At 38.3% G+C, this 25,026-nt stretch overlaps 1 protein-coding gene and 1 long non-coding RNA gene across 2 annotated transcripts; one reads left to right on the top strand and one right to left on the bottom strand.

Moving 5' to 3' along the window:
* The first annotated feature begins 35 nt into the window (after positions 1–35).
* Positions 36–23,162, top strand: LOC124261530 (ATP-binding cassette sub-family C member 10-like). The gene is made up of 17 exons (XM_046695845.1): positions 36–2,139; positions 3,365–3,592; positions 4,147–4,309; positions 5,109–5,275; positions 5,730–5,981; positions 7,810–7,908; positions 8,733–8,922; positions 10,259–10,495; positions 11,295–11,424; positions 12,270–12,495; positions 13,217–13,432; positions 14,374–14,501; positions 15,079–15,248; positions 16,008–16,168; positions 17,167–17,420; positions 17,901–18,144; positions 21,617–23,162. Exons 1-17 carry the CDS (start codon positions 487–489, stop codon positions 21,860–21,862), a joined length of 4,764 nt encoding a protein of 1,587 aa, XP_046551801.1. The 5' UTR covers positions 36–486; the 3' UTR covers positions 21,863–23,162.
* LOC124261533 lies at positions 7,731–20,223 on the bottom strand. Its single transcript, XR_006894354.1, has 3 exons — positions 20,102–20,223; positions 16,823–16,827; positions 7,731–7,741 (listed from the first exon to the last, which is right to left on the bottom strand). It is a non-coding gene; the product is annotated as an uncharacterized LOC124261533 (long non-coding RNA).
* Positions 23,163–25,026: the final 1,864 nt, after the last annotated feature.

The following is a 25,026-nucleotide window of genomic DNA, read 5'->3' as shown; positions in this document are numbered from 1 at the left end:
ACAACCGTGAACCGGAAACAGATTTGCTGGTGATAGTGCACCGACCACGACGATAAATACCCTTTGAGAAGATGTATCACATTTTCCCAGTAAATTGCAGCACGTTTGAGTAACATGCATTGCTAAGGGTAGAATAGAGCCAGGTGTTTCGTGGGCATTCAGAAGAGGCCAACAAATAAACGGATACAGTCGCTGGAAGTGAAATCCCACGAGAAACCGATCATAATGATGTCACTCAAAATGAAATGCCATAGCAGACGACGCATCTGAAAAGAAGACTGCGTTCACTTTGTTGTGACTCAGACTCGCGTATTACGTCACTGTTGGGTATATCAAGAAAGAAGCATTATTGATCAGAGGTTTGCTATAAGCAATGCAGTTCCCTAGCCACAACGAATAAACAGGTTGCACTAGTTTGAAGATTCCACAAGCCCACCTGTTTACAAATTCTCTCTATCAATAATTTTCAATAAAGCCTAGAGGAACATGGCAGCCATGAACTGGCATTGGCACCAGTTGTGTGGTCGGAATGGCAACTTCACTGCATGGAACCATGATGATTTCAGTCACTGCTTTGAGCTGATTGTGTTTGTGTGCCCCATGCATGTTCTTCTTGCACTTGTTAGTGCATATTACTTTGCTCAAAGTCAGAAACGTTTCGGAGGGAGTGAGCTCCAGGTGTCGTGGACATGGTTCTTGAAATTTCGTTTCCTAGTGACGAATTTATTGATTTTATGTCCACTGTTACAGATTATTTTCACGGTTACTCTACTTAAGTTAAAGACCAGCCTAGCAGATTGTGTGACTATTGGTGTTGTTGTATTCGCCTGGAGCTTACACACTGTATACATGTGGTGTATTCGGTATCTTCATACCATAACAATGCGGGGTCCACTGGCAGTATTTATTACTTTCCTTATGACAATGGTATCCCTAGGTATTCATTTGAGATCTGTGATCATTCAACATATTGAGAAAAATTCAAATCACAACCCTGCTGAAGAATATGCCACTTACGTCACTCTTGGATTACAATTAATGTATCTTGTAACTTTAATCCCAAACAGACGAAGAATTTATAGGACCGATATGTTTACAAGAAATATCAACTATGATTCACCGGAAACAGAAGTCTTGTCTTGGGATAATATAAGGTCATATGGTGGAGTTGACCAACCTGGTAATCTGGAAATACTTCAAGCAGAGAAAGGCGTCAACTGTTTTTCTTGGATTTCGTTTCACTGGGTACAGCCTATGATGTCTCGTGGTGCTAAACATATGATACAAAGTGTTAATGATATATTTGTTTTACCTAGCAGATTAGGTACAGAAAAAATACAGTATGAATTTAGTCAAGTTATTTCTCAGAGGAAACAGAACATGCAGTTGCATTCATCAGAAAACCAAGAACACTTGACAAACTCTTTGCAAAACCAGCACTTAATTAACTCATCTATAGACTCTCATGGTGATCTGAATAACATTGAAAGCAATAGCAGCAACTCGTACGTTAGTTATAGATCTGGGCGACATAAGGATGGTAGTTCAAAGTCTAAAAGTGACAGCCTCTTTCGTGCATTGAACTCTGCATTTGGTGTGGAATATTATCTCTTGGGGATTCTAAAATTACTAGCAGATGGTTTGGGGTTTGCTGGTCCCATTCTTTTAAATCTGTTAGTGTCCTATATTGAAAATAAAAAGGAACCCGCGTATCATGGCTATATTTATGCTGCAGGCCTCATGATATCTACATTCCTGGGAACAGTGTGTTCCACCCAGTTTGACTACAACTCTCAGGCTGTAGCCTACAAGATCAGATGTGCTGTTATAACCACAGTTTACAAGAAAGCTTTGACTATCAGTAGTGTCACAATGTCCAAGTTCAACACTGGCCAGATCGTCAACTTTATGAGTACTGACACAGATCGTATTGTCAATTTCTGTCCAAGCTTTCATGCGTTCTGGAGTTTACCATTCCAGATTGGCGTCTCATTATATCTTCTTCATCAGCAAGTGGGACTCGCCTTCTTAGCTGGTCTTGCCTTTGCCATTATACTCATTCCTATTAACAGAAAACTGGCCATCAAGATTGGTGAACTCAGTAACACGATGATGGAACAGAAGGATGCCAGGGTTAAGGTGAGGTGGATGATAGTTGTGAGCATTTTGTTCTTACAGAGATAATGGTTACGTTATGCTCATTCTCAAAATAAGGTTTTCCTATGTTTTAAGGATATTGTCAAATCTGTCAGAATTTTATCCATACATATCAGTGAATTTCCTTCTGTGTTGTGTGTCAAGACAGTTCCGGGACAAACAACACTAAAGCTTCTGATCATTGTGACTGCATGTTTCTGGGAAATGTATCATAGTTATGCATGATCATGATGTTATTAGAGCTGCAACAAAGCCACTATGAGGTGAATATGATACATATCACAAATATTGGATGACAAATGTGATAAGTTAGCAGTTGGTGTATTATGCAATACATCAGTAAATAATAACATGTTGACTATGTTGACGTTGTTAATGTATCATGACAATGACAAGAGACCACATTTCTGTCAAATTGGATATATAAGAGTGTTAGCTATTATCCTGCCTGTCTTGGATATATTTCATTTTGCATATCTCATTGTGATAAATGACACCCAAACTTAAGTAAGTAAAGACTCCATTTGAAAATTCACAAATGTTCAATTTTAGTGATCACGAATAATTAGGACTGCAGGTATTACCGGTATACCGGTATGTTGCAATACGCTTTTCAAACGATACGTATTGCACTATTTTTCTAAGAACTGGTATATTGGGTAAAGAACATATATGAAGTTTTTTATTCTCTTTATGGTTTTAATTAAAATCTACAGATACTTTCATTCATTGAAAATGTTTTCCTTTGTTATTCAATGACAAAATGGCATACTGTAATGCTATAAAGTGTACATAAAGGAAAATAGAATCCATGGCTGTGCAACCTAATTCTGAGATTGCTGTTATCAGAACCGTAACATATATGTTTAGGGACTTATCATATAGAAAATAGGATTGACATGCACAATTATTGTCACTCACTGTCATACACGTAAGTTCCCAATATATCGCAATATGTGTACCTGAATCGCAATATATTGCAATACAATTTATTTGCCAATACATAGCCCTGCGAATTATGAACAGAATTTATGAAGAGATAAGGTCAAGTCACTGAGTATGCAAGTGAATCATTAAAAGCCATAGTGGTTATCATCATCATCATCTACCATGACATGTCATCCTCCCATATCACCCACACACACTCTTTACATATATATGTCATGTTTAACATGTGTAAACTTGATCTAATGTTGATGATTTTCAGCTGATGAATGAAATACTGTATGGCATCAGGGTTGTAAAGTTCTATTCCTGGGAAGACCATTTTTTGAAGAGAATCCAAACTATAAGAGATGCTGAGCTAAAGAGTCTGAAAGGCCGGAAGTATCTGGATGCATTCTGTGTGTATTTTTGGGCCACAACACCTGTGCTGATCTCCATTCTCACATTTTCAACATACTCGCTCATGGGGAATAAACTTACTGCAGCAAAAGTAAGAACCTTTGAACGTGTTTAATATCTTTCATTGTACACTTAGTATTGTTGTTGATCGATGCTCATACTGTACCATGTTGATCGCTGGATTGTCTGGTCCAGACTCGATTATTTACAGACCGCCACCATATAGCTGGAATATTGATGAGTGCGGCGTAAAACTAAACTAATTTTTAACATTAGTGTTATGAGAAGGACCCTTTGACTTTCTTTCATGTTATATTTCAAAGATGAAGTTTGTCTCAATTCAGCCAATACATGAATAACTTTAACCCTACATTTTGCATTATATTTCACACCCTGATGAGTGAGTGAGTTTGGTTTTTCGCCGCTTTTAGCAATATTCCAGCAAGATCACAGCGGGAGACACCAGAAATGGGCTTCACATATTGTACCCATGTGGGGAATCGAACCCCGGGTCTTTTTGGCATGACGAGCCAACGCTTTAACCACTAGACTACCCCACTGCCCCACACCCTGATGAAGTATGACGTAACCTGATTAGTGTTATCCTCACCATGCTCATGATTCTGTTCATATATGTTCCCACAGGTATTCACAAGCCTGTCTCTGTTCCTGATGTTGATTGGTCCTCTCAATGCCTTCCCCTGGGTGGTGAATGGACTCATGGAAGCATGGGTCTCTATGAAGCGAGTGCAAGCATTCTTCAAGTTAGAGGAACTAGACATGGACAAATACTACTCACATTCCTCAGGTAAATATAAATCCAATTCCAGGGGAATATATCTTATATTTTCTGTCAATATTAGCTCATGGATTTGTGGACTATTTCTTAATCCTTTCAAGTCCAGATTTATGGGATTTTGGTATAATTTCAATATAAATGACATTCATAAAACGTTACATACTGTTTTAGTTTTGACTATTGGCTGAAGTCTTCGATATCATTATCACCTATTATGTGCCAATATTTGACAAGGAATATGCAACAACTATACTACCCATCAAAAGTTTAGACTTACTTAAACCACTCACTATATGTTATGTATATATGTATGGTTACATCAAAGATGGATTTCTCCACTAACTTCGGGGAACCACCTGAAAACCTTATGCAGATGAATTGCACGAGGATCATGCATCAAATTGCTGTAAAGCATGTGCAAATATCATGCATGTGAACAGCTGCGTTTTGGTGTAAAGTGTTGTTACGAATTCGTCAATTTTCACTGAGTTTCATCATTTATTGAACTCATGACAATAATCTTTTCAACGTTACACATGTGTTTTACAATACATCAGTTCATGTGTAAACAGTACCTTTAAACAGTATGGAAAGTTTTGCAAACTTTATTTTAGAACAGTTGACTTAAGTAAATGGCTACATTTACACTAGTGAGTGTCTAAACTTTTGATGGGGAGTATATATAATACTTCAGAAGGATATATAGCTAGAGAACACATACATAAGATAATAAGTATTCATGATTGAGGGGTGATACTTGACAAATGTGTCAATATGTATCATTAGTACATTGGGAACCCATTGACAGCCCTGCACAGTCCCCTAATGGAAGTCAACAATGGTAGCTTCTCCTGGCAAAACGTTTCCGAAACCCAGTCCTCAGACCAGTCCCCAGACCAGTCCCCAGAGCGGTCTTCTTCCTCTGTGACAGCCAATACACTCAAACTCAGGGACATCAATCTCTACATTGATAAGGTAACAGCAGTTTATGAAAAGAAGAACTTACTTTTATTCTCATAAGATTCATTATCTTTCTTAAGCTGATTTACCCATGAAGATTCGGGTTAGAATTGGTATTCAGCAACACATGCTTGTCGTAAAAGGCAACTAACGGAATCGGGTGATCTGGCTTGCTGACATGGTTGACACATGTTATCATATCCTAATTGCATAGATCGATGCTCATGCTGTTGATCACTGGATCATCTGGTCCAGAATTTGTTGTATTCTGAGAACCAAATATGTTTCTCAATTAGCAAATGACATCAGATGAATACGGGAATTTCCCAACTGATTATTTCAAGGCAACTCAAGACCAGTTAGGAATATTGACTGTAAGTGACGATCTAGTCACCAGATCTTTGTCATACCTTAAAAGCAGATAAAACTATTGTTTCATTTGTATGATATGAGTGATTCTATATTTCAGGGTCAGTTTATTGGAGTTATTGGGAAAGTTGGATCAGGTAAAAGCAGCCTCTTCAGCGCATTGATGGCTGAGATGAAGAAAGATGGTGGATCAGTGACTGTGGAGAACTTGTCAGACGGATTCGCTCTGGTGGCACAGGAACCATGGATCCAGCATGCAACAGTGAAAGAAAATATCCTGTTTGGGAAAAAATATGAAGTCAGACGCTATGACAATGTATTGGATGCATGTGCTCTCGTCGATGATTTGAAGGTAAGTTAGGCATGTGTTTTCAATTGTGTGCTATCCTTTTGTAAATTTTGTGCATGGAATACGTGGATTTATTTTTTAACTTCACTAAATGTAGATGAATATGACATATTTGAAATGGAATCATTGCAAGTAACAATTTGGAAATCTGCTGTTGGAGGTATGTGAAATTAAATCTTCACACTTGATTAGTGTCATACATGTATTATCTTTCTCAGAATCCATCATGATTTTAATAATTTAGTTGACTACTAATTTTATGGTTAAACTACTGATTTTGATCCTTGAAACTACTATATGCAATACTTTATGATTGGCGTCTCTGAAACTGGCCAATTTGAAAGCACTTAAAATTTAATGGTAAATTTATAGTTTTGTCATTGAATCAATATTCAGGTTGGCCAGTCTGGAATGTTGTTCTACTTCAACATCTGATGAAATTGACACATTTGTTAGTAACAGGATTTGTAGCCAGTGATAAGTCCAAACATTCCAACTACCTCCATGGCATAGTGGATAGAGCATCTGCACAGGGAGTGGAACGCTGGTGGTCATGTCCCCAGCCCCATCATATCAAAAGACTTGTTGATACTTGTTGTTTCTCTGCCTGGTGCTCGGCAGTCTAAGTAAACTTAGCCTCAGTATTATTCGTTACACTGCTATACTGAGTCTTAACAAACCCTAGTAGAAGGTCGCGTCAGCTAACCTTTGAGCGACCTATGAACCTCCAATCAAATGCAAGACGGATTTAACCAATCAGACAATGACTACAATTTAGGGTTCAGCGGGACTTACCAAACGGTTTTTGGATTTTCTCTTCCCTTGCGCTGACACTGATCGAAAATCTGCATAAAGCACAGATATTTGACCTGCAGTATATAAGCTTAGGGGTTTCTAATGACATGGTTACTATTAGCTTATATTTCCGCAAGATGACATCCTTGAATATTGACAAAAACGCTATTTTCAGCGACTGTTTACTCATTGCGTCATCCATGTGTATCACTCGGAAGCGATTGTGGGGAAATAGCATTCGGAATCGTTCGAGTTTTTTAGGTAAAGGCTCAAACGATATGTGCGAATGTTAACTTTCGTGATTTGGTAAGCTGTGTTCTGATTGGTCAGTCCAAAAGGACGCGACCTTCTGCTAGGGTTTGTTAGACTTAGTATAGCAGTGTAACGAATAATACTGATCCTAACTTTACTTTGAGGCATTAAATCAAACACTGTTTGACTTGGCTCAGTGCATCTCATGGAGTTTTTTCTTTGTTAAACTGCAGTGAAAGTCTCAGTGGACATCCCACCCTTTATTCAGAAACAACATAATGCTAAAAGTTTCACCTTTTTACATACAACACAGTACCAACAATAGAAGTCATAGACAAATGCTATTAATTTATTTCACAGTGTTTTCCAGTCCTTTGTTTACTCACATTGAAACCATAACATATGTACAGTACTACATGTAGTTTCCATGCATGTTGCAAATTTTCATGATATTCATGATGACAAAAGTCCTTTCAAACCACTAAAAGACTGACTCCTAAAATTGCCGAAGGGCACATCAGCAGTTTGATAACTTTCTTCAAACAAACTTTATTTACTTTATAATTTCCCAGCATCCAGACTCAGTATGTACATTGTTATTTTCACAATGGAATTTACTTCAGCATTTCTTAAATAACACCTACAACATGTAGCTATATAACTGTAATACACATGAACGGGGCATGCAAACCAATTTATGTTACATTCAAAACACTCTCAGGTTTTCGGCTCTCCAGATTTCTAGCAATACTGTCTATTCCATTAAATACATGCTGTGTTGTAGATGTTACCTGCAGGGGACCACACCGAGATTGGGGAGAATGGCGTCACCCTCAGTGGGGGTCAGAAGGCCAGGATCGCCCTAGCCAGAGCTGTCTATCAGGTAAACACAGTACTTAACATGCAGGTTATAGCAAAATGTTCAAGAATGCAAACAACACCCCATGCACTATAATAATGGCTAAGTTATTACAACAAAGTATTTATACTCATGGAAACGAATAAGGGAACACATGAAAGTACAAGTGTTCCTATATTCTTTTTCAGGTTTCTTCACAAAGTCTGTACTGCAATGTGAGTGAAATTCTGGAAATATATAAAGGAACACTTGTATTTTCATGTGTTCCCTTATTTGTTTCTATGAGTATATTAACTTGTATTTTTAGTGTGATTCACACCTACGATTTGAGGAGTCATTTTTTCAAAGATTTGCTTCAGCTGAAGTCTTTGCTAAATGAATGGGAGAGAAAAACAGCAAAAATATCAATGTTACTATGAACTGTAATTATTTTCAGCGACTCAGTTTTGTAATTATGTTTTTTTATAATACTTATAATCCAGGAGGATATAAAACAACTAATGAAATTGGCCTGAGTAACCGTGTATGTTTTATGATATGACATTGTATGCATTAAGACATAATAAACATTTCATTTGTAATCTCTGGATCAACAAGCTGGCCTACATTTTTGTGGTCTGATATTTTCTGCAGAAGCCATAAACGAAAGTCCTGATTTATTGAATGATTTTTGACAACTGAAAAGTCATGACAGACATGTTATCAGAGATTCCAAGCATAGTAAGATAAAAAGACCCAAATAGGTTTTAGTCCACTTTTTTTGTGCTTTGTATACTTTGATTACAATTATTGATCATGAGATTTTACTATCTTGTTATTTCCATGCTGTATAACTGTGTTCTCCCCAGGATAAAGACGTGTACTTCCTTGATGACCCGTTGGCAGCTGTGGATGCTCACGTCGCCAAGCACCTGTATCAGAAGTGCATCATGGGACTGTTGAAGCAAAAGACCAGGATTCTCTCGACTCATCACACACACTTCCTGTCCAAGGCTGACAAAGTCATTGTTATGGATAATGGCTGCATTTCACAAACTGGTGAGAGAATATAGTCTTCAGTCATTGTGTGACAAAACATGTATGTGTGGATCAAGATTTTCAATTGTTTCTGTTGATTATACTGATTACTTATTTACCGTGTTTACTTACAGTGTAAACCTGTAGGAAGCAGGTTGGAATAGTCCCCATCATGCTCTTGTTTGTCATTGGAGGTAAATGTTCTATAAGTGGTCATGCTCTGTGACAAAATCAGATGTGATTTGGTCTGTCTGAGGTTTGTCGGGCACAAACTCTGTTTGACAACAGTATAAGGAGCTAGACTGAAAGGTGGAATCGACATGCTCTTGCTTGTCATTTGAGTTGAATGTTGTTCAGGTGGTCACTCTCTGTGACAAAATTAGATGTTTATTCTGTGTGTCTGTGATTTGTTTGGCTTAAAGTCCGGTTCACAACAGTATAAGTATCTATACCCATTCGTCTCATCACAACAGAATAAAGAGATTGACATCCATAAAGTATCTACCCTTTATTAATACAGACCAACTTCTAAAATGCCTCTCAAACAGACACGCATGCATGTCGTCATATGAGCGAAATATTCTCAAGCACGACGTAAAACCCAATTTCACCTCACCTCACCTCACCTCTCAAACAGTACAAGCTGTTATTTACTGGACACCTTAATACAGTGGAAATTTTTTGAATATATTTCAACTAGCCAGTGTGGATACCATGGTAGAATGGGCCACACCTCATATTTGTTGTGAAAGCTCACACAAATGGGGATTTGGGGTTACAATTAGGACAAACGCATTTTGTGTTTTCAGATTTGTGGGTTTATTGAGTTTTTATGTCAAGAAATATCAAACCATCAGTGTCGGAAAGAGGTTTCATATGTTGAAGTTAACTTGGCTTTGAATTTTAGTTCAGGAACGTTTTTCACCAAAACAGTCTCCAGCACACACATCCATTTATTGTATGATGTGCTTTAAGGGTGGCCTAGAGTCCATTATGATTCAGTTATGCTGATTGTTGCTTACATGCAGTCAGTGGTTTGTCTGATCCAGACTTTACTGTTAACAGATCATCATGATACAGCTGTTATATATGTTAAACCATAGGGGGAAACATCTGTTAATTCACACATCAAGAGGTCATTGACCTATTACTTGGTCAGTTAATGGTTACTGACATCTGGCTGAGAACTGGAACGTTGATCAAATTTTGGTGTATGTAACACTTGTATGGAGATGAATGGTGAGGTTATATGAATATAATACACACAACTGTTGAGCATAAATGATATATGATTATAGATTCCTATGTCCGCCATCAAGCTATAACTGCTGAGCAAGTCTTATATTTCTGGACATAGGCCCTCCTGATGAAATTCTACCCTCAATCTCGGCCAACTTTGACAGTGAAACTGAAGCCCAGGCCCCAGGATCAGGATCTGAAGATGACAATCCCACAGACCCTCAAGATGGAACCTTGGTGGAGGAGGAGGAGCAAGAGAAGGGCGTGGTCAGACTGGAGGTGTACAAGACCTACTGGTTAGCTGTGGGGAAGTGTCTGTCCCCACTGGTGCTCTTGGCACTCTTTCTTATGCAAGGTGAGAAAACCTGCTTACATGGGGGTGTGATTGAAAAGCTGCAGCGTGCAAATTAGCCACAGGCCCATTAGCCCATAGCTAGTAAAAATCCAGTCGGGCCAGTAAATCTCCACAGTCACTGGCCCTACTGGCGAGTGATTTTCATGGGGTCATTTTGTAAATATATCACTCTCACTTTTGAATCATGCAAGATTATGGCCTGATGAAAATGTTCATCAAATTAGCAACTTAATGATGAAACCTATGTCATGCTGACAATATCTTAGTTTCATCTATTTTTGTAATCTTTTGCTTAGTTTCTGCATTCAAATTTCGGGCTAGTGAATTATTTTGTGGGCTTGTAACATTCAGGCATAGCTAGCCTGACTGGCTTGCAAAATTTGGAAACTATTTTGCACACTGAGCTGTGTGTAAATACCACTTAAAAGTGTTGCTAGAATGATGATGACACCTAAAATGACTTGACATTGCCTCCTAAGTGTTCCAAACTCTACCAGCCCTCCTGATACACAAAATGTTTGTAGCGCTACATCATTCGTAAGCCTCTTATAAACTAAAGAGTTACAACTGGTTGTAACGTTACGTGAATCACTTTCACGTTACTCTTCCACTTTACACACGTTTGTAGTGCCTTATTTCCAATAACGTATCACATGGCAATCTATCCTTATAGACGCTGTGACTGATGTGATAGTTAATGTCTCACATTACGCTGAATGTTCAAAACTGCCCCACAACAGCTTTGTGGATCAGGACCTTGTTTCATTAAAAAGTTGGATTTTATTAAATTGCCTTTCAGCCTCCAGAAACATCAGTGACTGGTGGTTGTCTTACTGGGTGACAAACAGTCATGCTCCCAATACCTCCATTAATGGCAATGCATCTTCTCATGTGATGTCAGCTTGGTATCCCCAGGAATATTTCTATGTGTAAGTAACATGCTTGTTAATGAAAACAATTTATGACAATACCCGTGAAGGTTCGGGTTAGAATTGGTCTTCAGCAACCCATGCTTGTCTTATGAGGCAACTTACGGGATTGTTGGTCAGGCTGTCTGACTTGGTTGACACTTGTCATGGAGTCCCAATTGCATAGATTGATGCTCATGATATTGATCACTGGATTGTCTGGTCCAGAATTGATTTTTGTACAGACAGCCACATAGCTTGTAATATTGCTGAGTGCTTAGGTTAAACAGTAAACAAACAACATGGGTTCATTTTTTTTAAAAAGCCTCTTGCCACAGGACAAGTGACTTTAAGAAAGTAACTTGTCATGACTAATTTTCCACTTGCCCTGATTTTATGACATAATCATCATGATGTAATTATGAAAGAAAAAATCAACATGGTATTTGATGTTAATGTTTACTGGACTATTTATTGAAAAGTGATAAATAGCAAAGAAAGATAACTCTACTTTATTATCATTGCAAAATTTAATACTAATAATAGCTACATTTTGAGCAGATAAGAAATTAAATCCAAGTTTATTTGCAGTTTGAAACCATAAGTGGAATTTATCTAGTAGCCCACGGACAAGTAAGATACCATTATTTGATTGCCCGAAATGAAAACTGACTTGTCCCGGGCATCAGGAACAAACAGGATTTGTGACAGATGCAATTATTTTCACAAATTTCCTCAACTTAGAATTAAATCAATAATGCATGTTTGATAGATTTAAGCTGATATCTTGATGAATAAAATAGATTCACCCCCCTTGCTTAGCAGTGAAAATTGGTACAATTTGGGCTTTTTTTCTCCACATGCAGAGCCACGCCTTTTATCTCCCCCTCTGCTCCATCTGTGACCAACAACACCATCGTGCCCTCCAGCATGACCTATGCAGAAGACAACATCACCTTCTATCTCACTGTGTACGGGTGCCTTGCTGGAGCCAACACTATCTTCACATTGTTCCGGGCATTCCTGTTTGCATATGGCGGCATCTGTGCTGCTCGTGTAGTGCACAAGAATCTCCTGTCATCTATTCTAAAGGTGAGAAGGCCAGTGCATTCAAGACACTGTGCGTCTCATACGGTTAAATCGTTTTTGACAAAAATTGTCTCAAAGTAAAGGTGTGGTCACTGTGTATTCCATCTATAATCATCTTAATTTAACCTCTGATGTGTCAAATCAGATATGTCTAAGTTACATTTGCCTAGAAGGCACAGACAAGTACCTCCAACACAAATTTACTCGATATGCCAGTTTCGCCTTGACACAGTGAGTGAGTGAGTATGGTTTTACGCCGCTTTTAGCGGCTGGGGACACCAGAAATGGGCTTCACACATTGTACCCATATGGGGAATCGAACCCGGATCTTTGGCGTGACGAGCCAACGCTTTAACCACTAGGCTACCCCACCACCCCCCTTGACACAGTGATTATCATGTGTCAGTTAAGGCTCAACAAGTTTGCAAGTTAACAAGCCAGAAATGTGCACTGTATTGAGTTCACAAGAAACAAAGAAAGCAAGGAGACGTTTGTTTCTTGTGCCTATTTTGCCAACATGTGAAACTTGTTTTAAAATACCACTGATGTAGCTACGAGATAACTCGTAGTGGCAAATTCGGCCAGAATTGATACTACGAGTATACTCATGATAGGCAGTCAACGTGTTAACATATTGCAGATTGCATTGAGTTAGTGGATAAGTGTCAAATTTTCCCTGTGCATGATGAAACCACATACTGATATTATTTGCTGTCTGTCACAGGCTCCTGTGAGTTTCTTCGATGTAACACCAATAGGGAGGATCATCAACCGATTCTCCTCGGACTTGTACAGCATCGATGACTCTCTGCCCTTCATCCTCAATATCTTCCTGGCACAGAGCTATGGCATTCTGGGTACTCTGGTCATCACATGCTATGGCCTGCCTTGGTTTGCCATCCTGCTTGTACCACTAGGGCTGCTGTACTACAAGATTCAGGTTTGTGGTCCAGGTTTTGTCTTATACAGATGTCACAGTGAGAGGTTATTTCTCAATACTGGATCAGCAGTCTGGCAGCTATTTACTGGGAGCATACATTTGGAGGATGTCATTATGATCAAGAGATCATGTGTATCCTCAAAAGTTTTCATAGGCATCTGTTACAATGTATCTTTACAATTATTCACAATGCTGGGCAAGAAATGCCATTAAGTTTTTATCACTCAGTTTTATTCGGCCATTGATGATAAATGTACAATAATACTATTGTGAAATTTGTATGCTTGGAGCTTTCTAGTTGAACTTTCATATTAAGAAATTTGAGAGGTTTCACAAACTTGATTGTTAAGTAGTTGAATCTTAAGAGGACGACATAATCAATTAACAAACACAAGCATTCTTTTGCCTTGGACATATTATAGTTTGAGTTTAAGTTGAACAGTGCTGAGGGCATAGGTATATCTTTGTACTCAACCTTCTTAGTTTTGCTGGTTGACTAAACTTGGCCATCTGGCAGTTACAAGACAACTCAGAAGCTTGGAAAAACGTCTTTGTAATGAGTGAGCTCTGGCCCCGATTTCTCGAAACAAACTTAAGTTTTTACTCAAATTTCAAACTGAGTTTGACAAGTTGAAACAGCTGAATTTTTAACTCAACTGCATTTTTAAATTTAAAAAAGGGCCAATAACTTAAGTAATCTATCCACCAAACTCAAATTGTTTACTATGTTTGAGTTTTATATCAATTTCAGTCCATTCTGGGAAATGCATTTTCCTGCGTTTTCTCAAAATTTGAGTAAAAAGTCTAACTTAAGTCAAAACTGAGACTTTAGTTTGTTTTGAGAAATCGGTGATGATGACTACATGGACCAACTAAGAGAGTAGTCAAGATGATCAGCTATAGGTATATGTTATAATGTATGACTTTCAACTCTCCTCCAGCATTTCTACCGGCACACCTCCCGGAAGTTGAAACGGATCTCCAGTGTAACCTTGTCCCCCATCTACGCTCACTTCTGGGAGAGCTTGACCGGACTGTCCACCATCAGGGCACTCAGGGCAACTGATAGGTCAGTCCGACTGTTTCCACAATCTTCGTGTGAAGTAGATATTCATATGCACCAAAACGTTTTCCTAATGTTCATCATAGAAAATATTGAAGTAATGTGACATTGTCTTTCTTAATAGATAATGAATGAGACCAGAAAAACTTACTAGAAAGATACATTGTATGTCAGTGTTGTTTCAGTTTTCATCTATGTCTAAAATGCAAGAACAGTCAGTGCTTTAAAACCTTTTTTTCTGAATAAAAGAATCTGTTTGCTTTGCTAGATTTGTTTGATTGGCATTTTAGAAGTTGATGTATAATAAGAAAGGTAAGATACTTTATTGATGGCAACTTCTTTATTATATTATGACGTGACGTTTCGGTATAAGTTCTTAAACCATTATCAAGCAAGAGTGGAGCACAGAACAGATTTATATACATCAACAGATACTAGATACTGATTAATAAACACCAACTCCATATACAGATGCCACATGTGTTATCAAGTAAATATTGTTTTAAATCATTTCTTTTCACAATTTGTGATTGTATTGTCAGTGGAATATCCTTGTATTGTTATGAAATATATATGTTTACAGATTCTGCAGAGAGAACCTGTCACGTCTTGATGTTAATCAAAAGGCACAGTATGCTACAACTGTTGCAGCAAAATGGCTGGATTTTCGACTTCAAATGCTTGGTGTTGCCATGGTTACTGGAGTTGCATTTGTAGCAGTTCTGGAGCATCATTTCCATACAGTAAACCCAGGTATTAAGGGACCGTTCATAATTTATGGCAAGGGGGTGATGATGATTTGTATGCACTGCTTGTACAATCTGAATGACCCCCCTAAAATGCATGTACAACGTAAGTGACCCCCCTGCATGTCATGTACAAAATCAATGACACACACCCCCCCTCCCATATTTTTTAAATATTTCCATGTACAAAATTGATGAAACCCAAGTACGTGTGTACAAAATTGATGACCCCCCTACCTCCCCAGAACAAAATGGGTCCCTAAGTGCTCCTTGTTTTCAACTGCTTGCAAATGTCTATGTAAGCTGAAAATTGATTGAAATAACTTCACTCATTCAAGTTGGGATTAATATGATCGTAGAGGTTTTGAAAAATATTTGAAGATGATTAAGTCTTGAACCCAAGCTGAACATATGTCCCTATAAAATGTAGTAAAATGATTCTTTGTCAAAGTCATGAGAGCAAAGTTAGATTCTCTTTTGAAGTGCGGAAAGTCTGCATTTTTCACTCATTTCACTTTAGCTTATGTACAAATATTTCATTGTGTGAGAAGTCCAAAATTTTCAAGTGTAAGTTAATTGTTTGCCATTTGGACATGTCTTGTTATTTTCATATCAACATTTCTGCAAATTTAAAAATAGCTGCCTTTTCCAATAGTCCTTAAACACCACTTAACCTACTTTGTCTTTAGTCACACATTTCCTTGTGTGTCTGTAAGAAATAATTGTTAGGTTGACAGTGTTTAATGTGTGTCATTATGTCCTCCAGGTTTGGTGGGTCTAGCCATCTCATACTCTCTGTCCATAACCAACCTGCTGGGGGGCGTGGTCATGTCCTTCACTGAGACTGAGAAACAGCTGGTCAGTGTGGAAAGAGCTGACCAGTACATCAACGATGTGCCCAGTGAGCAATGGGAAGGAGTGCTGTTTGTAAGTTGCAGCCATTGCTGCGATCATATAAATATATTCTTCTTGTGAACTGGAGTGAGTGAGTGAGTTTAGTTTTACACCGCTCTCAGCAATATTCCAGCTGTATGGCGGCGGTCTGTAAATAATTGAGTCTGGACCAGACGATCCAGTGATCGACAGCATGAGCATCGATCTGCGCAATTTGGAACCGATGACATGTCAACAAAGCCAGCGAGCCTGACCACCTGATCTCGTTAGTCGCCTCTTTCGACAAGCATGGGTTATTGAAGGTTCATTCTAACCCGGACCTTCACAGGTTCTTGTGAACTGGAACACTGCATTTGTCTGTGAAAGGAAGATTTCACCTGGATTAGCAACCCTGAGTTAAAGATAAAAGCAATTGTTGTGAGGATAAGTCAATCATGGAATTAGTATTAATCAGTCAGCCCCCTATTAATGTCATTACAATGGAAGAGCATATATCTTTGTTAGTATGGATTATTTGTTATAAATTTGTGCAGCATTAGGCATATGTTGGTGAAGTTTCCCTTACCTGAGTACCGTCATTGTTGTCACTCTTAGTGATGCATGAAACTTTCTGTTGCACTGCAGAAGTGAGTGTGCTCAGTTTTATACAGTGTTTAGCAGTATTCCCGCAATGCAACAGCGTGTGACCCAGACTGCTTTAACCGCTAGGCTACCTCAGTGCCACTGCATAAGACAGTATAAGGGTTTATAAAGATGAATATTCATAAGTTCAGCTTTAGTTGATTTGGGGAAGTCCAAATGATTGTGGTATATATAATTATCATATATTATAATTATCAGTAATTTAAGTCAGATTTAATATGTTAGGCTATACATTTTAAAAAAATTGAGATAGGAAAGCACTTTTTTTTCATCAAATGAAAACACTATTATTATCCTTTTTAGCAGAGAATAGTGTTCTTATGCTTACTTTTTCTATTTACCTTTATATGTAGCTATGTCTAAATCACTAGATGTGTTTGTTATTTCAGCCTCCATCATACTGGCCTATTCAAGGTGCTGTGAGTTTTAACCGAGTACAGATGAAGTACCGACCCAATCTGCCCAATGCCCTAGACTTAGTCACATTTGAAACAGAGCCTGCAGAGAAGATTGGCATTGTTGGAAGAACAGGTTCTGGAAAATCTAGCCTTTTTCTGGTGCTCTTCAGAATGGTGGAGATACAGTCAGGGGAGATAACTCTGGATGGCATCAATCTCCATCATCTTGATCTCAAAGATATCAGGTGAGGAATACATTCTTATTTTCATTTTGAAGCAACTGACTTGCATCAATAATCCAAATTATTACTGGGGTGGTGGGGTAGCCTAGTGGTTAAAGCATTTGCTCATCATGCCAAAGATCCGGGTTCAATTCCCTAAATGTGTGAAGTCCATTTCTGGTGTTCCCTGCTGTAATTTTGCTGGAATATTGTTAAAGATGGTGTAAAACTAAAATTCACTCACTCACCCAAATTATTACTAAGGAATTAAGTAAGTTAGGATTGATATTGTTTTTAATGAACATTTGCACCTCAGAGATTTACAGCTAGCATATTATCAAGTTGGATCCATTTTTAATGCAGTATTCAATAAGTGATAACATTAAAACAGAAAAAAGCAAAAGGTTAACGTCTTGCTCATTAAAAGCAGCTCATACATCAGGAGGCAAATTAGAATGTAGATGTGGGCATAAGATTAACTGAAACACTGCATATTCATTTAAGGTCCAGACTTGCAATCATTCCACAAGATCCATTCCTGTTCAGTGGTTCAGTTCGAGAGAACCTGGACCCTACCTCAACGTTCACAGACAATCATCTGTGGACAGCATTACGACGATGTCACCTGGACTCAGCAGTGGAGATGCTTGGTGGTTTAGATGCGGATGTTGCTGAACGAGGGCGTCACTTCTCGGTTGGTCAGAGACAGCTTCTGTGTTTGGCTAGAGCTATCCTCACTAATGCAAAGGTTAGTTACAAGGACACGCTGGATTTTAGTGTGGAGTATTCTGGGAAACCTGTGAAGACCCGGGTTAGAATTGTTCTTCAACAACCCATGCTTGTTATGAGAGACGACTAATGGGATCTAGGGCCAATTCCACAAAGGGATCATCGTTAGCGTTTTCATGTCTGAACCTGTTATATTACGACAGTCGTAAGTCTATGTTCAAGTATGGGAGTTACGATCATCTCAGCACTACGACCGTTTCATGGAATGGGGGCCGGGTGATCAGAATCACTGATTTAGTTGATGCATGTCATTGTATCCCAGCTGCACAGATGGATGCTCATATCAGTCATGTGATTGTCTGGTGTTGATTCGGTAAATAACAGACCGACATTATATAGTTGGAATTTTGCAGCATTAAACAAACAAACAAACAAACAAAATCGTATATTTGGATAATGGTGACACTTGTAGCCGAATGGTATGGTATTTGTTGCATCATCTTGTTTGAATCAACCCGTGAAGATCTGGGTTAGAATTGATGTTCAGTAACCCATGCTTGTTGAAACAGGCGACTAACGGGATCGGTTGGTCAGGCTCGCTGACTTGCATGACACATGTCATCGGTTCCCAATTGCACAGATCGATGCTTATGCTGTTGATCACTGGATTGCCTGGTCCAGACTCGATTATTTACAGACCATCGCCATAGAGCTGGAATATTGCTGAGTGCGGCGCGTAAACTAAACTCACTCGCTCACTCACTCTTGTTTGAGTCACAGATTTATCACAATTATTATACTTCATCTGTGTGCACTACACCCGTGCTTATTGGTTTCACCAAAGTGTCGTAAGATCTGCACTACTTCGGCCATGTTCTCACATCTGCCTAACATGGTGTGACATGACATAAACCTGGATATAGTTTAGCCCAGGCAATAAACTGTCCTAGGCCAAACTATACACAGTGTGTAAAACAGACTAGGCTAGACTATGCCCCTCCAGGCCAGAATATACCCTCTTGTGTAACAAGGCTTTGACTGTATTTGCACAGTATATTAAACAGGGCTCCAGATAAGGGCCGTATCAGCGTGTACGGATAAAAAATATGCATGATACGGTAGGAAATAATTTGGAAAACGTAGCAGATACACACCACAGCAATGGTGTACGGTCTTAGAATCATTTACAGACGTATTTATCGGAAAAAGTATTGTTTTATTGTTCATTGACCTGTTTACACAAGAGTAGCAATGTTGTGGTGCAAATATGAACTGCTGATACTCCATTAAATTCCATTCAGTACTCTAAATGTACTCTTAAGGTTTTTCAGTACTCATATATTGAAAAAATAAGGAGTATGTACTCCTGATGTTGAAAAATTATCTGGAGCCCTGATTAAATAACCATGACCATTTTGATGTTGTTATCAGCGTTTAACTTGGTACATTTACACATACAGTAGTAAGAATTTAGAAGCAGAAGTTTCAGGACATTACCTGTATTATATTTTACTGATGACTGCGTCAGAATTCGTCCCGTTATATTATTGTGCATGTTTGAACTTGTTCGCCGGGAAACGTGTGCACAGCTGATTGCTATTTCCGGCTTTGTGTATGAGACAAATACGCACGGTAATCTTGATCCCTGCAAATAAAACAATGCCCAGCAAAAACAACTTATAACTTAAATCATAATTAATCTTGTCTAGTGATGTTTAATTGCAAATTTGACGTCTCTACTGACAAAGTCGTCTTCTGTTGTTTGTTCACGCGAAGTGATACGATGTTGTTTTCTTACCCCTGGAAAAAAGTTTGATGAAAGTGTAACTCATGGATAAGACGACCCCCTTCTACTGACTTCTTTTTTTGGTCCTCAAAATTCGGCTTATAGACGGTCATATACGGTATACATGTTCAGAGATGCCAACCACTCCGATTTTCAAGTACAAAATCTGCTCTCCGATTTTTAGAAAAACATTCTGAATTTATTTTTATGGTATACAATTTCGTAAGTCACCGGTGATATATTTGAGTGAACACTGGTAAAAGCATTCAGAAGCTTAACGTGTGATCCTTTGGGTGTCGATTATGTATATTGCGTGTTATTGACGATGAAGTGTCATAGTCCGTATGAAAGTGAAACAAAATGGCAGAGCCGACCAGGCGCTCACCCCCAACTCGCACCTTGGTGCTCAGACCTGACATTCAGCCAGTCATGGCTCTGTTTTCCTTAGATTCAGGGTTGGCATCTCTGCATGTTATCACATTATGAACAGAAAAGTTAACTGAGAAATTGTTTTTTACAATTGTGTTTTGGGAATATATTTTATTTTAGTGTGTGAACAATACAGACAAGTGTAGTAGTGATCTTTGATCTTTTGTTTTAACTGAATGTGGTTTTCCTGGTTAAAGTAACAGAATCTGTCTAATAAACACCTTGGATGTCATGGGGGGTATAATCTTCTGACCTAGGTTGGGCTTGGGGGATGGGGTATGAAATCTACAGTATAGAATGGTCCAGGCCATAATATACCCGGTTATGATCTAGCCTAGGCAACTTTAACCCAGTTATATCTTAGCTGGGCTATACTGGGGGTAATAATCTGTCCTGTAAGGTATGGATTGGCCTAGGCTGATTTATACCCTGGAGTATAAACTGGCCTAGGCCATAATATACCCAGGGTATATTCTAGCCTAGTCCGCTTTAATCCTGGGTAGAGTTTGGTCTTGGGTATACTATGGCCTGTTACACCGGGTCTTGACTTGATATTGCTGAAATATTGCTGAAAGCAGCATTTACCATGCTCACTCAGTTTGGAGTGAATAGCTACTCTACCAAAACTGAAGGGAGAAGAAGGTCTGCGGTTTGATACTTGTGTAATTCCAAAAGAAATCGGGGTGGTAGGGTAGCCTAGTGGTTAAAGCGCTTGCTCATCACACTGAAAACCTGGGCTTGATCCCCCACATGGGTACATGTGTGAAGCCCATTTCTGTTTTTACCCCCTGTGGTATTGCCAGAACATTGCTAAAAGCAGCGTAAAACCATACTCACTCAGTCACCCAAAAGAAGTTAAGAGCTCTTGTTACCCCACCTTGTGCACGGAATTAAAGACAGTAAAAAAAGAACTGGCTACTTCTAGCTCAGTCAGCTACAGGGTATGAGTGGGGTGGCTGATAAAATAGTCAAATAAATAGGTCGTGAGTGAGTTTAGTTTTACGCCGCTTTTAGCAATACTCCAGCAACATCACGGCGGGGAACACCAGAAATGCTCCACACATTTTGCCCATGTGGGGAATCGAATCCGGGACTTCGGCGTGATAAGTAAACGCCTTAACCACTAGGCTAACCCATCGCCCTAAATAGGCCTGGATAGTACGAGTAGCCACACACATCCACTAACATACACATATTAGGTAGATACACATGGTTACACATACTTACACTGAATATTCAGCTTCCTACAAGATTACAGTGTGTCACTTGTGTTCAGGTGTTGTGTATCGACGAGGCCACAGCAAGTGTGGACAGTGACACGGACTGCCTGATCCAGGAGACACTGAAGACAGAGTTCAAAGACAGCACCGTCCTCACCATCGCCCATAGGATCAACACCATCCTGGACAGCGACCGAGTCCTCGTCATGGCTGAGGGCAAGGTAGCAGAGTTTGCACCTCCAGGGGCTCTTCTCCAGAACACAAAGTCTCTGTTCTACCAACTGGTTCATGGCCGACAGTGAGAAAATAAACATGGTTGGAAAGCAGTGGAACAAACACCCTTAACCTTGTTGTAGACTGGTATGTTGACTGCAGAACAAACTGAGGTGGTGGCCAATAACAAACTATTTACAACCCATGGATATGTGTATAAGGTTATAAAATTCATAATTTTATTGTAGTTGTAGGTTAAGTTCTGTAAGAATGATCATAGTATTTGTTCTTTGTGTTTTTGGGTGTTTTTTAGGGCATTGCTCAATGTGGAATAGACATATATTAACCTAAACTATGTATCTATTGAAAGGTCTCTTTGCATAAATGCTGTACATGATTCTTTGAAGTTTGAAAACCATGGATATTGTAATTTTGCTCACACCTTGTATCAACCACAAGATTTGACTGTCTCTAATATGTTTTCACTGATTCTACTGAACAATTAGAAATGTTAGCTCACCTGGTCAGAAGGAATTAGCTTGTTTGCTCCAAACTGCATGAGTTTCAATGTTTATTAGGTCATCCTGTTTGATGATGGTTCACAACTGGACATTTTGATGGCTATAAAGCAGCCATCTTTGATTTAAGAAAAAGATCTTTTCTTCTCATAACCTGAGATAACTTACAAAAATCTTTATGCACATGATTACAAACATATTAGTTTGATTGGAAAATTGAAAACAAACATATTATTCTTGAAGCTATAGGCTCGACAAAACATTGCCTGTGGTATTTCCCAAATTTATCTTTGGACTACTAGTATGCAAATCAACATAATATAAAATGAAATATTGATATGAACCATTTGAGCTTTCATTCATACAGATACAAACATCACCTGATGAGCTTTAGTAAACTTGTAAGTCTGTATGCTCTGGAAACTGAGTGTTTACTTATGTGACTAAGGTCAGGGGACATTGTATCAATGTTATTTCTTAGAAGTAGAAACCCAACTGCATTAAAGAAAGCTTGAATATATCTTTCTATACTGTGATCAAGCACTTATTATGTGTTTGTGTATGTCACTGAAATGTATATTAATGAAGATTGGAAATGATTCCAAGTGCCAATGTTGCACTGGTTCAATGTTGAAGGTGAGCTACATGCTCTCATCACCAAAAATTGCACCAGAGGTTATAATTTGCCAGTATTTTATGCTGAACATCGCAACATTTTACATCAAGCGTGTCGGTTTCAGGTATTACCTGCCATGTGTGTAAGAGGCGACAAAGGGAATCAGAGGGGTCAGGCTACATGTCATTGTATCCCAATTGTGTAGATCAATTCTCATGCTATTGATCACTGGATTGTCTTGTCCTGAAATCGATTATTTACAGACTGCCGCCATATAGCTGGAATATTGCTAAGTGCGATGGAAAACTAAATTCGCTCACTCACTCACTCACTCACTAACTCACTCACTCACTCACTCACTTTGTTAGGCATTCGAATGTACATACTTTTTCTTTCTATTAAAAAGAAATACAAGAAAAATAAAAATGTTAACTCATTTTGGTAATTTTGGTAAAATTTGAGTGGCATTTTACAACAAACACACATACTAGAAAATGACTGCACAAAACATGCATACAATGATGGAAGGGCAAGAGAATTTAGGAGATGGTTTTGCTCAGGTGATAATCTACTGGTAATAAGTTATTATCTGGCATAATAGCTGAATGCTAGTTAATGTGTAATTTAATATTTCACATGCTTTGTAAATATTTTGTTTCATTGTCTATCACTACAACATCAATCCTCATAGAATCATTGCTCACTATAACTGTTGTGTCAGTTCGTAATCTCTATGCAGACATCTGTCACATAACAGTGTGCAACTTATGCTACTTCAGAAGCCTGCATCTATATAAATGGTGTCATATATTAATAATGTTGAAATTAAAATCTGCAGAAATTTGTGCCAAGGGGCTATTTCAGACCCAAATGTCAACTCCAATGTCTTTAGCACAGTCTGAGATTATGATTTATCTGTGTTACACACTCTTCCAGTCAGGTGAGATGGTATATGATAATCTACATCTCATTAGTTAAATGGACTATTTTGTATTTGAAATATATTGTCAGACAGATAGAATCATCAGATGTCTATCATGCTTATAAGGGTAAATTTGTTTTAGCCTTAAAAAGGTCCTAATTGCCAGTGATTTGCCACAAAAGGACCTACATTTAGCAAAACTTATGATCTTTTACAGGAAACTAATACACAATAAAAATATGATTTTCATATATTTGAATATGAATTTTTTCTCTGAACAATGACCAACCTTCACATGCATTGGTCCAAAACAGTCAACACCCAACAATTAGGAAAGAGGTTTTTTTAAAAGTCCCAGATTTACTGGTTTCAAGTCTGACATCATCTGTGTTTCGAGTCTTGAGTATCTGTTTGACATTGGCACACTGATGGAGTGGAATCATCTCATGCTCATACATTTCACGAAAGTAGTACACATCTGAGATACACATAACCTTCCTCCTACATGAAGCAGATATGCAGAGAAGTAACTGAAATGCTGTTTAAAATGGTAATAAATCTGACTAACTCACTCATGTTAACTATAGTATGGCATGCAGTACACAGATATGTACTTTTGATTCTCTTTAAATTGCAGTCTGTTCATGTTTTTGTGTACTTAAACTCCCTGAATGTGTAAAACAGATAAATGACTGTCAAACTAAGTAGCCATTTGTTTTGGCGCTTTATTTGTACTCTATTAGCACAAACTGCAAGAGCGTGTATCAGTGTAAGTGTGTGTCTATATATAGTTCATCATGTAGTACTGTACATAGGTAGTACAGTTTGTAGTATACACCTGAAAACTAGTTATAGAACATGGCAGATTAACTAAAGTCATGAAAAATGTGGTGTTCTTCAACTTTCCCATTGTTTGACAGATAAATTGTTCTATTAATGCACTTTTGTAGGGCTGTTGACTATAAAAGACTAAACACATCTGTGAGGGATATGTAGGGCTTCTGTGTGATTCAGTGATCTCAGCTGTAGCATGTGAAAACAGGCTTAAACCTATGTCAATACTTTGTAATCAGCAGAACATGTTATTGTTTTTTTTACCCATCTACAAAATACTTATGAATAGGATATATCATCGTGGGCTTTCATAATATTGTGTGTTTATATGGTCATGCTTAAAGTGGACAATTTAATGTTTGA

The sequence above is a fragment of the Haliotis rubra genome, unplaced genomic scaffold (assembly GCF_003918875.1).
Source record: "Haliotis rubra isolate DU_JTF1 unplaced genomic scaffold, ASM391887v1 Scf80, whole genome shotgun sequence".
In the NCBI taxonomy this organism is placed as follows: domain Eukaryota; kingdom Metazoa; phylum Mollusca; class Gastropoda; order Lepetellida; family Haliotidae; genus Haliotis; species Haliotis rubra.
Note: the sequence above shows the minus strand (reverse complement) of the source record. Positions and strands in the feature narration are given on the sequence as shown.

Coding starts and splice junctions, on each gene's coding strand:
- LOC124261530 (XM_046695845.1), top strand. CDS start 487: ATGGCAGCCATGAACTGGCATTGGCACCAGTTGTGTGGTCGGAATGGC. Junction 10,496..11,294: donor GGCACTCTTTCTTATGCAAG/GTGAGAAAACCT, acceptor ATTGCCTTTCAG/CCTCCAGAAACATCAGTGAC. Junction 17,421..17,900: donor CTTGATCTCAAAGATATCAG/GTGAGGAATACA, acceptor TATTCATTTAAG/GTCCAGACTTGCAATCATTC.